The sequence below is a fragment of the Diabrotica virgifera genome, chromosome 3 (genome assembly GCF_917563875.1).
Source record: "Diabrotica virgifera virgifera chromosome 3, PGI_DIABVI_V3a".
Classification (NCBI taxonomy): domain Eukaryota; kingdom Metazoa; phylum Arthropoda; class Insecta; order Coleoptera; family Chrysomelidae; genus Diabrotica; species Diabrotica virgifera.
The window spans coordinates 11,394,169-11,410,636 of record NC_065445.1 but is presented as its reverse complement, the minus strand read 5'-3'; the positions used below and the strand labels follow the sequence as shown (position 1 = coordinate 11,410,636).

General features: G+C 34.3%; 1 protein-coding gene across 1 annotated transcript in view; it reads left to right on the top strand.

Moving 5' to 3' along the window:
* Positions 1 to 15,541, top strand: part of LOC114324165 (plasminogen) — a 132,147-nt gene extending 116,606 nt beyond the window's left edge. Inside the window, exons 3-6 of the mRNA XM_028271918.2 lie at positions 3,079 to 3,301; positions 7,103 to 7,287; positions 9,832 to 10,173; positions 11,215 to 15,541. Coding sequence (XP_028127719.1) covers positions 3,079 to 3,301; positions 7,103 to 7,287; positions 9,832 to 10,173; positions 11,215 to 11,499 — 1,035 coding nt within the window. The 3' untranslated portion in view covers positions 11,500 to 15,541. The remainder of the gene's footprint in view (positions 1 to 3,078; positions 3,302 to 7,102; positions 7,288 to 9,831; positions 10,174 to 11,214) is intronic.
* Positions 15,542 to 16,468: the final 927 nt, after the last annotated feature.

The window sequence follows — 16,468 nt, the reverse complement described above, 5'->3', positions numbered from 1 at the left end:
AGTACAAAGACTCGTTTAATATGGGCTCTCTGAACCGCAAAGTGGAATGTTTTCCTGGCGGTGCCTTTTGGTATGTTATACCTGGGTTAAGCAGAAAGCTTGAATTGAGTCGAAATTTATTTCGCTTATTCCCCGTTAGAGGGCGTTCTATCCATACTGCGATATAAATTATTTTAATTTATATCGACAATCTACGGTCGGAATGGTAAAAATCTGTCTTCCTTAGAGCCTCCTTGACAACAGGTAGACCTAGAAATAGTACTATCGGGGGATGGAGGAAGACAGATTTTAATCAAAACGAAACCGTAGATTTTCTTATTTGGTTATTTTATTGCATAACTTTTTTGTTTTAATTTTTAAGCATTTTTGACATTTGATGATTAAATATGTTGTTTGTGGATATCGCATAGATTTGATCAAAAGGCCACACAATCTCAACAACATTACCCATAGCCCCATTAACTAGTCCTTTTTTGACATTAATGTTAGCTCGTAACATTACTCTTGCGCCGACGAGTATCTCCAGCTCCTTTAGTAATCCACCTATAGGAGCTATAGGGGGAAAGGGATGGTCTGGAGCATTGGAGCGTGGTGGAATCATTCCCGTATGACACAAATTAATACACCTCGCTATAATGAATTGTTACACCCGGACGTCATTTTTAGGAGTGAACAAGTCTCACAGACTGGGTTGAATCAAATTGCTTGTTTGCTTACTCAAAATGCCATATATCACCTCGTAGTGGATCTGGAAGTCCAAATTAAATTTGAAAACCAAGTAGGCAATAGACATAAAATTTTATGAAATATATTGTAATGAATAAATATTTTCCAATATTTCCCTTAAAGTTTGTATTAAATATTTTCTTTGATGTATATGAGTTTAAAGTCGATTACAAAATTTTTTATGACATAGAAATTGAAACAAGAAAATAGTTTATAATTTTATATTGGGTCCTATAAAAATAATGAAAGCTAACAATAAAACACTGAAAACATTTGTTTTCTATACTTCCACAAAATTTATTACAACTATGTGACTACAGCTGTTTCGGCAGAGTGCCTTTCTCAAGTGATTTAGTTTACTATGTGTTTACCTTTTTAAAGTCTTTAACTGAAGAGGTTGATGAGTGGGGGAGCTGTATGTCTCGAGTTTGTCATTCAGAATTATATCTTTATTTTTCAATTTATTAATTTCCATTATTTCCATAGATTCTAATAAAGTTAGCTTAAGGCCTTTAGTTTGAATATGCAGAATTTGAAACTGTTCATTAAAAGAATGATTATGATCTAAAAGGTGAAGTGCGTATGTAGAAGTGTCTGCTTTTCTATTGTTGAAAGCCCTTTTGTGTTCTGCTATCCGTTTGTCAAAAGTTCTGCCAGTTTGACCGATGTAAGTTTTCGGACAGTCACCACAAGTTAGTTTGTAAACACCACTCTGTAGTTGTTTTCTCTTTCGGCTCTTATTGTTCTTAATATATTTGCTTAAGTTGTTGTTAGGTCTGAAAGCTGGTGTTATTCATTTCTTTTTTATGTATCTAGCTATTTTTGTTGTTATCTTGCCAGTATATGTGATAGAGCAGAAGGTACTGGGGTTTTCTGTGGTGGTGTATAGACTAATTTCAGGGCTTTCTTATGGGGTTTTGGTTTAAAATTTTGTTAATTGTTTGTTCGTTATAGCCATTGTTTACTACATCAAACACATACTAAACTAAATCACTTGAGAAAGACACTCTGCCGAAACAGCTGTAGTCACATAGTTGTAATAAATTTTGTGGAAGTATAGAAAACAAACGTTTTCAGTGTTTTATTGTTAGATAAAATGAACTTCCATCAGGTAACGGTCGAATCCATCAATTATTTAATAATGAAAACGTTTTATTATAAAAAGTTATGTTTTATAAAAGTGAAATTATTTTTTAAAAACAGTAACATATTGTTGTGTTTGAGATATGCAGATCATACAACCATCCTCGCTAGTTCCGAGGTTGAACTGATTCACCTTCTACAACGGATTGAAGAAATTATCTGACGATGATAAACAATATCGCTATTGCAAATAAAGAAATTTGTGTATTTGGGCTCTTTAATAACTAACAAGGGGGGCTCTACTGAAGAAATACAGCGCCGGTCAGCAATTGCAAAAAGCTCTATGGCAAAATTAACAAAAATTTGGAAAAGCCATGAAATAACTATCGATAAAAATGGGGACTGGTAAGAAGTCTAGTCTTTACAGTTTTCACTTATGCATTGGACTGCTGGACCCTTATAGAAAAAGATAAAAAGATTACAGATGTACTTGAGAAGACGAATGCTAAGAATGCCATAGGTGACCCGAAGAACAAATGAATTAATACTGAACCGGCTAAACAGAGAAAATACTAACAAGACAAATATCAGAACAAATAATAGGCTATTTTGGACACATGCTTCGAAGAAATGGTCTTGAAAAACCGTCCAGAGAAAGGTAAAAAGCAAAAGAAGTCGAAGTAGATCTTCCACACCATACACGGACCACATTGTTGCTATTATTGGCGCTTCATTGTCAGAATGTGCTAGAATGACAGAAGAGAGAAAAGGAGGAACATTTTATAAATCAGCTAATAGCTTCATATCACGATACCTGAAGAATTATTGTGTTACCCTGGCAGAAAGTTGGAGAAGCAACTGGTTCTATCTGACTCGGCCACCATACCTCCGCTGGGTATTTCTAGAAGATATGTTCTTATTAAATAAGCCGTTGGGCGACCTTGATGCACAGGCGGCCAAGCTTGAGGCCATGAAAACATAGTATCCTTACAGCTTTCCTGTTTGTGGTTTTGCACGGTCTTTAAAATTTTTGCCGGTGTTTCATCTCAGGAGCGCATCAATGGTAGTGGTAGGTTTTTGGTGAGAGTGCGGGTACACAGACAACTCTTGGTAAGAGCTGCTGGCGACATAATTTCAAAATGGAAAACTGACTACAAATTAAGACGAGAAAGGTCTTCTTCGTTATACAGAAGGAGACAGAGCTCTGTAATTTTTACAATCCATGACATTTACTTTGTAGCTCATATTTTAAAAACCATTTTCTTCCAGAACAACAACTACTTGATGAAACAAGCTCCTTCAGATATCTGGAGTAGATGGAGTGAATGGTCGCCATGTAACAGAAACTGCAGAACGTTTAGGAACAGGAAATGCAAGAAGCCTAGTAGATGCGGAAAGCAAGTTCAAAAGGAGCATGCGTACTGCTATCACAGTAAAACCAACTGCGAGGTGTATGTTCTGAACCTGCTAGAACAAAGTAGGAATAATAATGGTAAGTGGTTATATTAGTCCAAATAATTAAGCTTTACATAGGACAAAACCTCGCAATTTTTACAGAATGGATCGATTTGCATGAAAATTGGGAATTAAGTTCACCTTACCCTCTACTTCCAAATCTATGTTGTGCTGATTGGCGCTTTTTATGGTGAAAACTACCCCTTATTGCAAAAACCTATAAAAAAGTTTAAAGTGAGTGAAATTTGTTCAAATGCATTACATAATGATTGTCTAATACTCTAACTATATTTATTGACTATTTCGACCCTTTAAAAGTTCTTTTTAAGGGTGCAAACTACCCCTAATTGCTCAAAATTGCTCAATTCATTTATATTCGTCCCGCCTAAAATATACGGATACACGCATACACAAATATGTATACGTATTCGTATGTGTTGATTAGTTATATAGTTCCATGAGTCGAGTACGAATTAATGTATGCGTATATATAAGTTTCTTATGTACACCATACAAAAAAACACCGCTAACTTACATTATTATGCTTCCAACTAGATTTCTCCATTTTTTTTTTTCAAAAAAATATATTGGTTTTTAACCGTAACTTTTTTATTTTTTATCTTGGAAAGTTTGACAAAAAATAATTTTGTAGGTTTTTACAAGAACTATAAGGCCATTAATATTAAATGAGTGAAAAATAATTTCGACCACGTCCAAGTAATCTGTTAACCGAGATACACTAGTACCAAGCGGTGCCGCTAGAAGAACACTTCAATAATGCGTCGTAGATTACTTATATGAAACGTGGTCATTTTGTACTCTAAAACCGAGTAAGATATGACAAAAACAAAATAATCGTTAGGTTAAATCGTTAAATCGAATAGTCTTCTTGTAAAGCCTCTTTGACAAGGAATAGATTCCTAAACATCAGATGTCAGAGGATGGCCAGAGACTCGAATTGAATCAAAACGAAACGATTATTTTCTTTTCATTAATATTAAATCATTTTAAAACCACCAGTCGCAAAAAGAGGTGACTTTGAAATGATTGGTAAAGGTGGATTTTGCATGATATTACAAGTTTTAATTATTGTCAATAGCTCACTTAATTTTTGCCGCAGAAAAATTGTTCGAAAACCAAGTTCTTGGAAATTAAATAAGCTACAATTTCATATCTAAATATTTTTTCGTACAATTTGTAGGAAGCAAAAAGCAAACTAGCTTTCATCATCATCAAGAGAAATAAGATAATTTCGTGGAATGAGTTTGAAGGAATTTGATGACTACACAGTGAAGTTTAAGCACTCTTTTCGTATAATGTTACAATAAAATATCAAACGACACAGTTCAAGGGAAACAGTCCTATTGCCCACAAATTATTACCTTATAGAATAGAATAGAATAGAAATATGCTTTATTGTCATGGAAAATTGTACAATTTTATCGACAAAGCTTATAAAAAGTCATGAAAACAAAACAATAACAATACAATTTACTAAAATTACATAAATCGTCAATATAATTAAAAATAATAATAATGCAGTAAAACAGAAACGATCAATTGCAAAATTTAAAAATTTAAATAAATTGCAAATTGCATAGTCCAACTTAGTAACTAATAATTTTAAAAGTTAAGCTGCTCCATATGACACCCAAATATAGATAAAAAAATACTACTTGTACAAAGAGTACTGTAATTTCTTAGTTATTGATTAAGAAATTATTTTACTGAATAATGTGATCTTTCAGGTAGGTACCTAGGTTTTTGTCATATTACGCAATTTGGGGAAAGATGCTGCAGATTTAAGTTGTAGAGGGAGATGGTTGTACAGTTTTTTTGCGAATATAATATAGATTTCTTTACTAACTCAGAGGACAGGGTCGGTAAACAGACATGAAAGGTAGAATTTCTCGTGAAATAGTCATGATTAGGTCTTGCTGGAAAGACAGACATGTAGATTAGATGTTTATGAGTTAAGCAAACAGTTTCTAAAATATACAGGGTGTCCAGAAACTCTACCGACAAACGAAGACAGGAGATTCCTCAGATAATTTTAAGACAATTTAACCCAATTCACCTAGTCCGAAAATGCTTCCTAAGAGAGCTAGAGCTCTTTGAAGATGGCGGCATGTAATTAGTTTTTCTTAAATACCTCCAGAACGCTTCTATTTAGAAAAACGAAAATTGGTATACATATTTACTTTCCAGAAATGAATCGATTTCAATCATTGCGAATTTCTAGTACAGGTCATAGGCGTCCGTTTTGGGCAGGGCAACGGTTATTTTATCGCCTAACTTTTTTGTCTTTAATTTTTAAGCATTTTTTACTCTGAATTATTAAATTGTGAGTTATTTTAGTACTAAAAGTTACTCTTAGTTTAAGTCGATAGGATACACCGTTTTCTAGAAAAATCGATTTGAAAATTTTTCGTTCCTTGAATTTAAAAAAAAAAGATTAAAAAAAACTATTTAGAAAGATGAAAACTGGTACATTTATTTATATTCCAGAGATTAATCGATTTCATTAACGGTGAATTTCTAGTACCGGTCATAGGCGTCCGTTTTGGATAGGTCAACAGGTATTTTATAGCATAACTTTATTGTCTTTAATTTTTAAGTATTCTTGACACTAGATTATTAAATTATGAGATATTCGAGTACTAAAAGTTACTCTTGCTTTAAGTTGGTAAAATACATCGTTTTTTTTTAATTTTTTTTTAACTTTGTTTTCAAATTCCCAAAACTAAAAACTTTCAAATCGATTTTTCTAGAAAACGGCGTATCCTACCGACTTAAAGCAAGAGTACCTTTTAGTACTAGAATATCTCACAATTTAATAATTCAGTACCAAAAATGCTTAAAAGTTAAAGACAAAAAAGTTATGCGATAAAATAACCGTTGCCTTGCCCAAAACGGACGCCTATGACCGGTACTAGAAATTCGCAATGGACGGAATTGATTCATTTCAGGAAAGTAAATATGTATACAAATTTTCGTTTTGCTAAATAAAAGCGTTCTGGAGGTATTTAAGAAAAACTAATTACATGGCGCCATTTTCAAAGAGCTCTAGCTCCCTTAGGAAGCATTTTCGGACTAGGTGAATTGGGTTAAATTGTCTTAAAATTATCTGAGGAATCTCCTGTCTTCGTTTGTCGGTAGAGTTTCTGGACACCCTGTATAAAGAAGGAAGAGTTAAAATCCTGTGATATTTGAACTAGCTGTGACTTTCCTCATGAAACTTTTTTCGGTTATTTATGCTAAGTCGAATAACTAAAATTTTTGGGAGGGGGCGTTTCGAAAATATAGAGGTTCCTAAACTTAAGTGCGTCCGACAACTGGAGTGCCCTTAAAAGTTTGTCGGACAATAGTACCAGTTAATTGTAAGTATTTTTTATCAAACAATCCTGCAAAAAAATCATCATTTATGACTCCATAGTACGCCTCCCATATGGGGGGCATGCATCATAAAGAGAAATAAAATTTATTCGCTCACAGCTGATTTTTGCAGGATTGTTTGATAAAAACATGTACAATTAATTGGTAATATTGTCCGACACATTTTTAAGGGTACTCCAGTTGTTGGATGCACCAAAATCTAGAAATCTCTACATTTACAAAACGCCCCCCTTCCGAAAATTTTCCGAAATATAAAAGTTGTCCGACACGACATGAATAACTGAATAAGAAAAGTCTAATAAGGGAGGTAATTAATTATTTTTTTTAATGGTGGGCCCAAGGACTGAAATGTTTTGAAGTTTTCATTCGAGTAACTATCCACCAACATGTTGATGTTGCGTATCTTTAACGACTTATTTATTAAAGCTATTCTCTTTTCTAGATGCAAGAAGGTACCATTACGACACCAATAACCAGAACAGTACACAGAGACAGCCTAGGAGAAGAAGACGAAATCGAAGATGCGGTGTACCTGCAAGAAAGTCGAAAATGCTAAAAATCATAGGTGGGATAGAAGCGAGAAAGTACAAATGGCCTTGGCACGTCGCCATTTTGAATCAATTTAGGGTATGTATTATTTAGTTTTTGTCTTCCCATTGTCCCATTTTTTCTCCATTTTGCAAAATCCGCCCCAAACTTAGACAGAGATTCTGTTAATCAGTGTATTCCATATAAATATTTGAATACCGCACTTAAAATTCAGCTAAAAACTAAATGGCAAAAATCTGTACGAACTGTATCAAACAGGATTAAATTATAAATCATGTCAAGTCCAAATCCCAAGGCTAAGATGGTTCCACAACCAAAACAACAGGAACTTTATTATTACTATAAACAAAATAAAAACAAATCATGCAATGTCACCAAGCTATAAATGTAAAATTGGTTTAATTGATGATTCTTCATGTTTATGTACAGATAAATTTTATATAGTCCATTGAAATGTTACATTTAGAGTTGCATTTCTTAGAGGAGTAAATTTTATTTTTTTTAATATGTAGGGGGGTTCAGTAGAAGCTTAAGTTCAAGTTTTTGGGGTGGTCACCCTTGTCCCCCGGCTGCCATATTGGAAAAAGGGGTGCAAAGGGCTTTCGCACTGTATCTCCTACACTAGCAATTCTACAGAAAATTTAATTACACATAAAATGTAGCAAATTCAATTTCCTACAATTTTAGTTATAAACAAAAGTTATAAACAAAAATAAGAGAAAATTTTGTAAGAAGTTTCCTTTTGGAGGTTAACTTTTTTTCCGTTCATTTCACAATAAAATAACACATAGCGATTTTGTAGAGGATTTTTCAATGAACAATTTTCACTATAAAGTTGTTTAATTTTATTTATTATCTAGGTTTTACAGCGCTCCAAACTTGACCAGATTCTCGAATTCTCATAGGAATACAATACTTTTCTATCTATATATTAGGCCAATTAGGCGAGCTGCATCAACCCTTATGCCGACCACGAAAATCAAATTTAAGGTAAATGACCAATTTTAGTCTATTTTTATGATTTCGAGGTCGCTGAATCCGAATATGAAGTTTATTTTTATCTAGAGTTGGTGGAACATGTTCAAAAATCAAATTTTATACAAAAATGACAAAAATCAGTTTGAAAATTTTACTGTGTCATCTTTGAAGTATGTACATAACAAAGAAATTTGTCCAAAATGTTTAAACACATTAAAAAAGGAGTTGTTAATTTTTAAACATTTTGTCATCATATTTCGTTAGTTTCATGTTTACTTAAAAAAGTTGAGTGACAAACTTTCTAGTTTATAATTTTAACCAACACAACAATAAAATATATTTCATGAAGAAGTTTTTTGGAAAATTTTAAGTCAAAATATACAATAGGAAAATGTTATGTTACTTCATAGACAAGCAGCACACCCCAAAAAACGGTTATATCTCGAGATCCTGACCACGGTGTGGTGAATGGCTAATTTTGATCATACTTTATGATTTTGCTATCAAAAATCGTTTTTTTGCTCTTCTTAAGAATTTTGCATTTTGCGGTTGCGTCATTCTTCTTCTGAACCGGCGAATTTTCCCTCAAACAACTTTTTGGGCGTTTTCTATATATGCTTAGGGTTATAAGATTTATAGTGGGGAGAAAGGTCAAAAACAGATTAGTAATAGCATAGGAATGTTAAAATCATAATAAATTGTATGAATAAAAAATATATATAGATAGAAAAGTAAGCCTAACTTTTGTTTTTATTGTATCCCTATGAGCATTCGAGAATCTGGTCAAGTTTGGAGCGCTGTAAAACCTATATAAATAAATAGAATTGAACAACTTCCTAGTGGAAATTGTTCGCTGAAAAACCCTCTACAAAATTGCTAAAATGTTATTTTATTTTAAAATGAACTGAAAAAAAGTTATAACCTCCAAAAGGAAACTTGTTAAAAAATGTTTACATATTTTTGTTTATATCTTTTTTGTTTGTCACTTGACGATAAAAAGTAATAGAAACAAAATTGTAGAAAATTTAATTTGCTACATTTTATGTTTAATTAGATTTTCCGTAGGGTTGGTAGTTTACGAGATATAGCGCGAAACCCCTTTGCACCCCATTTCCAAGATGGCGGCCGGGGGACAAGGGTGGCGACCCCAAAAACTTGAACGTAAGCTTCTACTGATCCCCCCTATACATTAAAGAAATAAAATTGACTCATCTAACAAATGCAAGGTACGGCTTAAAAAATGTAACATTTTAATGGAGTAATAATGAAGTAATTAATTTAATAATAATAACAAAATTTGCTTTAATACTTCAAATGCCATTCAAAGGATTTCGTGGAAATATAAAATAAGATTTGTAGATAGGTACTCTAAATCTAAAGGATCGTTGGGAAAAAATAACGCTATTAGCTTATTTTAATAAATTATGACCGAAAAAATTAAGCTGACTTAAGAGTACCGTTGGTACATAACTGTCAAAAAAATTTAAACGTGTTGGGAGACAGAATGACTTAAGCATTGTAATTGTGAAGAAGGACGAGTTTTTAATAAAAAAAATATAGTAAAATAAAAAAAATTGCCTGGCTAATCGGTCTTTACCAAAGTCATCTAATTAAGTAAAAAAATAATTGTTTTTATCTTTACAGGAAGTTTTCTGTGGCGGAACCCTCATATCTAATCGCTGGGTCCTCACAGCCAACCACTGCATCAGAAGGTACTTACGAGTTCGACTCAACGCACATGATCTCAGAGCCACAGACGGAAGCGACGTCGAAATGACAGTCTACAAGATGTTTCCCCATCCTAAATTCAACTATAAAACTGTCGATAACGACATCGCATTGCTAATGTTACCGAGAGCAGTCAATACACCAATCGCTTGCCTTCCCGCTAGAAAACCAAAGACGAGACAGGTGTGCTCAGTTATGGGATGGGGGAAGGTTGATCCAGAGGATGTATATGGTGTTCCTGTACTTCACGAGGCTAAGGTTTGTATATTGTTTAAAATAACAACAATTTAATAGTTGGAGTTGTTCAGCAGAGCTTGTAATAATCACGGTGTTATCGGCATATCTTATGTTGTTAATAGTTCTTCCCTTAATTATTATTCCTTCTCTTGCATATAGTAATTAGTTCACAGTAGTTCACTGTATTGAATAGAAGTGGAGACAGAATACATTCCTGCTTAACTTATCTCCTGATTTCAATTTCTGAACTGGGTTCGTTATCTATTACAATTTGCGCTCGTTGATTCTAGTAAAGCTTTGTTATTATTCCTTTTTGTCTATGTTTTTGTCTTTAGCATTTGGACTTGTCTTTCTTTGCCAAATGCTTGTTCAAAGTCAACGTAACAAACATGCACATTCACATTCATATCCATATACATCTTTGAGCTGTCACATTAAAAGTGCCTCTCTGGTTCCTAGTCCGTATCTGAACTTAAATAACTAACTATCATCTATTGCTTCTTCCAGTTGTTTATTTATACGCCCATGTATTATTTCCAAGAATAATTTGAAAACATTTTAATGATATTGTTCTGTATTCACTGCAGTGTCGAACGATTGTATTTTTATGAATAGCTTATTAAAAGGTGGAGAGTAGCCATTGTTTCAGTATATATCCTGTTTTGTATATTTGGTTAAACAAGTCTACTTGTCTAAGGTTTCATCATTTTATCTGGATTTGGTCTGGACCTACTGCTTTGTCATTTTTGCTGTTTTTTGATGTCATTTTAATTTCCGCTTTTTGTATCTTTAATACCACACCATCTTAGGCTTCTGCTTGTGACTTTCACGTGTATAGTCAGTCACGTCTCTTTGGCAGTTTAAACAATCTACATATTCACTATAACACGCTATAACAAAATTATTGTTTTGGCAAAATTCGATAAACCTCTTTCATTTCTGTTCCCAAGTCGAATCCCCCTGTACATTCTTCCACTTTCTCTTCCCTTATGGGACATAATTTTCACAATTATATATTTTTTCAAAAAAACCATTCATCTTATTCTATAAAAATTATTCCAGCTTCCAATAGTACACCAGAAAACCTGCAGAAAGTCCTACAAGCAGTTCCTCATCAGCGACAACATGCTCTGCGCAGGCTGGTACTCAGGCAGAGCAGACACGTGCGCAGGAGACAGCGGCGGAGGTTTGATGTGTCCGACAAAGAGGAACAAACGCCTCATTTACAGTATTCAGGGGATAACGAGTTTTGGTGACGGATGCGGTAGAAGACAGAAGTACGGGATCTACACGACTGTGTATAATTACATCGGGTGGATAAAGTACATTATCGATCACTATTCGTAGTGGTTGCTGTATTTAGTGTCTCTGTTTAAAAGAGACGGTTTTGATATAAAGCGAGTTGCGTATTTTGACATATTGTAATGTCAATTTAGCGTGAAAGTGATATTTTTGATGCCGCAAAAGTAATTTTAGTCTAAGCAATACAAAAAAAAGGAAATGTATAAAATTATGGCCGAAAACTTGTGATAACACGTTAAAGTATCTCTGAAACGGTCACTTTAATTTTTATGGGTAGTTTTGAGTCCATCTGTCTTCTCAAACCATAGTAATACTTATTGGCAAGCACTATTCTTCAATTCTTCCTGTAATTTCGAAGAAAAGTTAAAAACAGCTTATCTCGGACATGTTCTTAGACACAAGAGGTATGGTATATCCTACAGCTGATAATTGAAGAAAATATTTAGGGCTGAGAAAGCCCTCTTAGACGACAGAAAACGTGGCTAAAAAGCATCACAGAATAGACCTGAACCCTGGACTTTTGGCCACTAAAAATAAACAAGCAAGTTAGGCAATAGTTTGCAGAAGTCATTGGCAACTTTTGTAAGACGGCACCTGAAGAAGAAGAATGTCCCAGATATAGGAATTAAGTTGACAAGTTGTCTAAATGAGCTGATAAATGTGGAAGTAAAGATGATTCAGATTTGATTACAGGACATAGCCTCTACTATGTGCTTATACGTATATCAAATGAGTCAAGAACTAAAATTCGGATACCTAGTTATCCTCTGATGCCTTTTAAGGTGACTGAAAGCCTAAAACTAGGAGGAAATAAACTATTACTGGCACTTGCTAAATTGTCAATAAATGTCTGTGTGAAGCGATAACACCGACGCAGTGGAATAACCCGGAAATCATATTACTTCATAAGAAAGGAGATATCAGCGACCTTAGAAACTACCGCCCCATTAGCTTGCTGCCACAAGGATAATATAAGCTATTCACAAGAGTTACTACCAACAGACTAGGAGGTAAGCTGGATTTCTCTCAGCCAAGAGAGCAGGTTTTAGAGCGGGATATGGCACGTATGATTATTTACAAGTAATTAGGAACTTAATAGAAAAGAGTGTTGAATATAAGCCATTAGTCCTGATATTTGTTGACTATGAAAAAGCTTTTGACACAATAAGCCATCAAAACATGTTAAAGGTCTTAACAGAATGCCGTATGGATCGTCGCTATATAAACATGATCAAATACATCTATCAAAATGCGACAGCAAGCGTGAAACTGCCAGATAAAAAAACTAACACATTTAAAATAAAACGGGGAGTGCGACAGGGAGACACAATTTCGCCAAAATTGTTTACAACCTTATTAGAGCATATGTTTAAGAACGCAAATCTGAGTGAAAAAGGAATTAATGTCAACGGAGAAATACTTAGTCATTTGAGGTAGGCTGACGATATTGTTCTGTTTGCTGACAGCATCGATGATGCAGCATCACAACTGGAGAAACTATACCTAGCCTCCCTACAAGTTGGATTAAAAATCAACCACACAAAAACACAAATCATGTGTTAAGCGAAAAGATTTCAATAAATGCAAGAAACCACCTCTTATAAGTACTTGGGCATGAGATACGCATAGGAAGAGATAATCAAACGTGCGAACGAGGCCGCCGCATAAGACTCATTTGGATGGAATTCGGCAAGCTGAGCCTTAAGTCAGAACTGCCTATATGTCTCAAAAGAAAAGTCTTTAATCAGTACTTACATATGGTGCAGAAACTTTAACATTAACCAAGAAAATAAGAAATAAAATTTGTGTTACACAAAGAGCCATGGAACGCTCGATGTTAGGCATTTCTGGTAGGGATCAGATTACGAACAAGGAAATAAGATGGAGAACAGGAGTGACAGATGCCATAGAAAGAATTATGACCCTGAAGTGGAACAGGGCGGGGCACATAGCTAGAATGTCAGATAGCAGATGAACACAACGAATAATACACTGAAGACCAAGACAAGAAGTATATCGAAGTAGAGGTCGTCGGCCAACAAGATGGTCAACATAAAACGGATCGACAAAAATTGGATGCAAATAGTACAAAACAGGAGTATATGGAAAAGAGTGAGGGAGACCTATATCCAGCAGTGGACAGATCCGGGTTGAATGATGATGATGCCTTTTAAGATATAAATATATAGAATACAGAGTGATGAATTAGTCGACAAGGGGATCTATAACTGCATCAATGACATGTGATAACAATCTTTAGCGAACTGGTTCCTTTTATACTTACAAAACTAAATACAAATAAAATGAAAGCAAAGATGATTCAGATTTGGTTACAGGACAGGGCTTCTCTTATCTGCTTACACGTATTTCGGCTTTACCGTAGCCTCCTCAAGAGATGAAAAGATTTGATTCCAATTTAGTGCCTCTACACAGGTACTCCGAGAAGGCTACAGTAAAGCCGAAATACGTATAAGCATATAGTAGGGGCCCTGTCCTCTAATCAAATCTGAATCGTCTTTACTTTCATTTTATTTGTATTCACTTTTCTAGGTATAAAAAGAACCAGTTCGCTAAAGATTGTTATCACGGTAAACGACAGGTCGTGGATGCAATTATAGATCCTCTTGTCGACTAATTCATCACTCTTTATTGCTTTATACTTAGGTCTTAAAAGACATCAAAGGATAACAATTCGAATTTTAGTTCCTGACTCATTTGACTTATGATAAATGTGGATTGAAGCATGTGAAGAGTTTGTTTATGATTGTATTTATTATACAGAGCACGAGTTATGTGTCTACTGTTATCTGTAGAATATTACAAAACTCAACTGCTTTGTAAGAGACTAAGACAACTGGGCTGATGCAGATTGTAGCGGCATGTTTTCGGATGAGTCCGTGTGTAATGCTGCCACCAGATGGTCTTGTAAGTGGAGAAGACAAAGATAGTGACAGAGGTTACTCAGTTATGGTTTTTCCTTGTATAAATACCCATACCCGTGCTAACTAGGTATTGCTGATGAAAGTTCTATAGCTGAAGGTACCAAATCATAATTATTTGTTCTTATTCGCTAAAAATATAGCGTAAATGGGCTTTACTTGCTTCTGGGTGTATATAAACGATGTATCGGTATCGTCAATTAAACATGCTGGCTCTATTAAATAAAATTAAACAACAAAAAGGCAAAAAACAAAATGAACATGTTATAAAAGAAATAAAAAAGTATCTTTTATCACCATGTCATCTCTTATCATGTGTTTATCAATATGTTTTCAGCTATATTTTATACGCTTTCCTGATTTTACTAACGCAGCATAAACTGTTACAAATACTAGTGATAAAAAGTAGTTAACGGCTTAGTAGCTCAGTTTAATATTCTAGTCATAGTTACTAAAAGGTTTTACTAAAGATTTTTGACAATCTTATAAAAATTTAAGAATAATTACTGCTTATATTGTTAATAATAATACAATAAATATTTTTTCGTCGATTTTATGACATTAACAAGATGTAACGATTAAATACATATTCATTTCTGTACTGTAAGGTACGAAATAATCGGAATGGGACGTTTCGATTCCGCCGGTTCATCGCCGGCCGTTTCGATGCCGCCGGTTCATCGCCAGTCCATTTCATCGCCGTCATATCTCGCATTTCCTAGAATTCCTAATTAATACTAAAAATAACTAATAATTGTAACTGTCGAAAATTCGGAAATATATCAGATAGCGATTAATTGACTGGCGATGAATCGGCCGGCATCGGCATCGAACTGGCGGCATCGAAACGGCGGCGATGAAACGTCCTAGACCCCGAAATAATATATCCTTACAGGGGCCAGTAGATTTCAGTAGTCGATAAAAATACATAAAGTAGGTCACGAAAGTTCGGAGAAAAATTTCACAATATTGTGTAAAGGTCAAAAATTATCACAGATCCAAAAATCTAAAACTTTTATCGTTGGAAATAACTTTCTGGTGACAACCTAAATTCGTGTTTTCTATTTTTACAATTTGCAAAGCAAACGGACGATAAATGAAACATACAAGAGGGAATCTACAATATGCATTCACCTCCCGTCAATTTATCTAGGTAAAATTTCATTCAAAACCCAATCGAAAAACCCTAGAGTTCGGCGTCGACACCCACCACATATTCGTTGACTTCAAAGACGCATACGACTCCGTTAATAGAAATAAACTTCTACTTGCTATGGTAGAATTTCGAATACTGTTTAATCTTGTTCAATTAACTGAACTTACACTCGCAGGTGCAGAGAGCATGGTAAAAATCCAAAACGATCTCTCAAAACCCTTCCATTGCAAAAATGGACTAAGCCAGAGTGATGGTGTCTCTTATTTAACCTGGCATTAGAAAAAAATAATTCGAGAGTCCCAGATTACTACTAATGGTTCTATCTTTAACAAATCAGTACAAATTGTCGGATACGCAGAGGACATAGACATCATAGGTAGGTCCACAGAATCTCTGACTGAAGCATTTCGGTCGTTAAGAGCATCTGCACAGAAAATGGGACTAAATATAAATGTTCAAAAGACCAGATATATGTGTTGCACTAGGTCAAGCAACCCGACACCTACAAGAATAATAATTGATGACCTAGAACTGGAAGGTGTCGACACCTTCATATACTTAGACTCGCTGCTAACTAAAGGATAACAATGTCAGTGAAGAAATTAAAAGAAGAATAGTGCTCGCCAATAAGTGTTACTATGGATTAAGAACACAGATGGCCTCAAAAATTCAATCTATAAAAATATAAATAAAAGAAATTAAACTTAAATTATAGAAAAATTAAACTGACTGTATACAAAACACTAATAAGACCAGTGCTAACATAATATGGGTCATAAACTTGGTCACTTACACAGAATGACCAAGAACTGCTCAAACGTTTTGAGCTAAAACTACTAAGACGAATATATGGAGGCATAAAAGAACAAGGTTTGTGGCGCAGGCGTTACAACTTTGAGTTGTATAGAAGTTTTAGAGA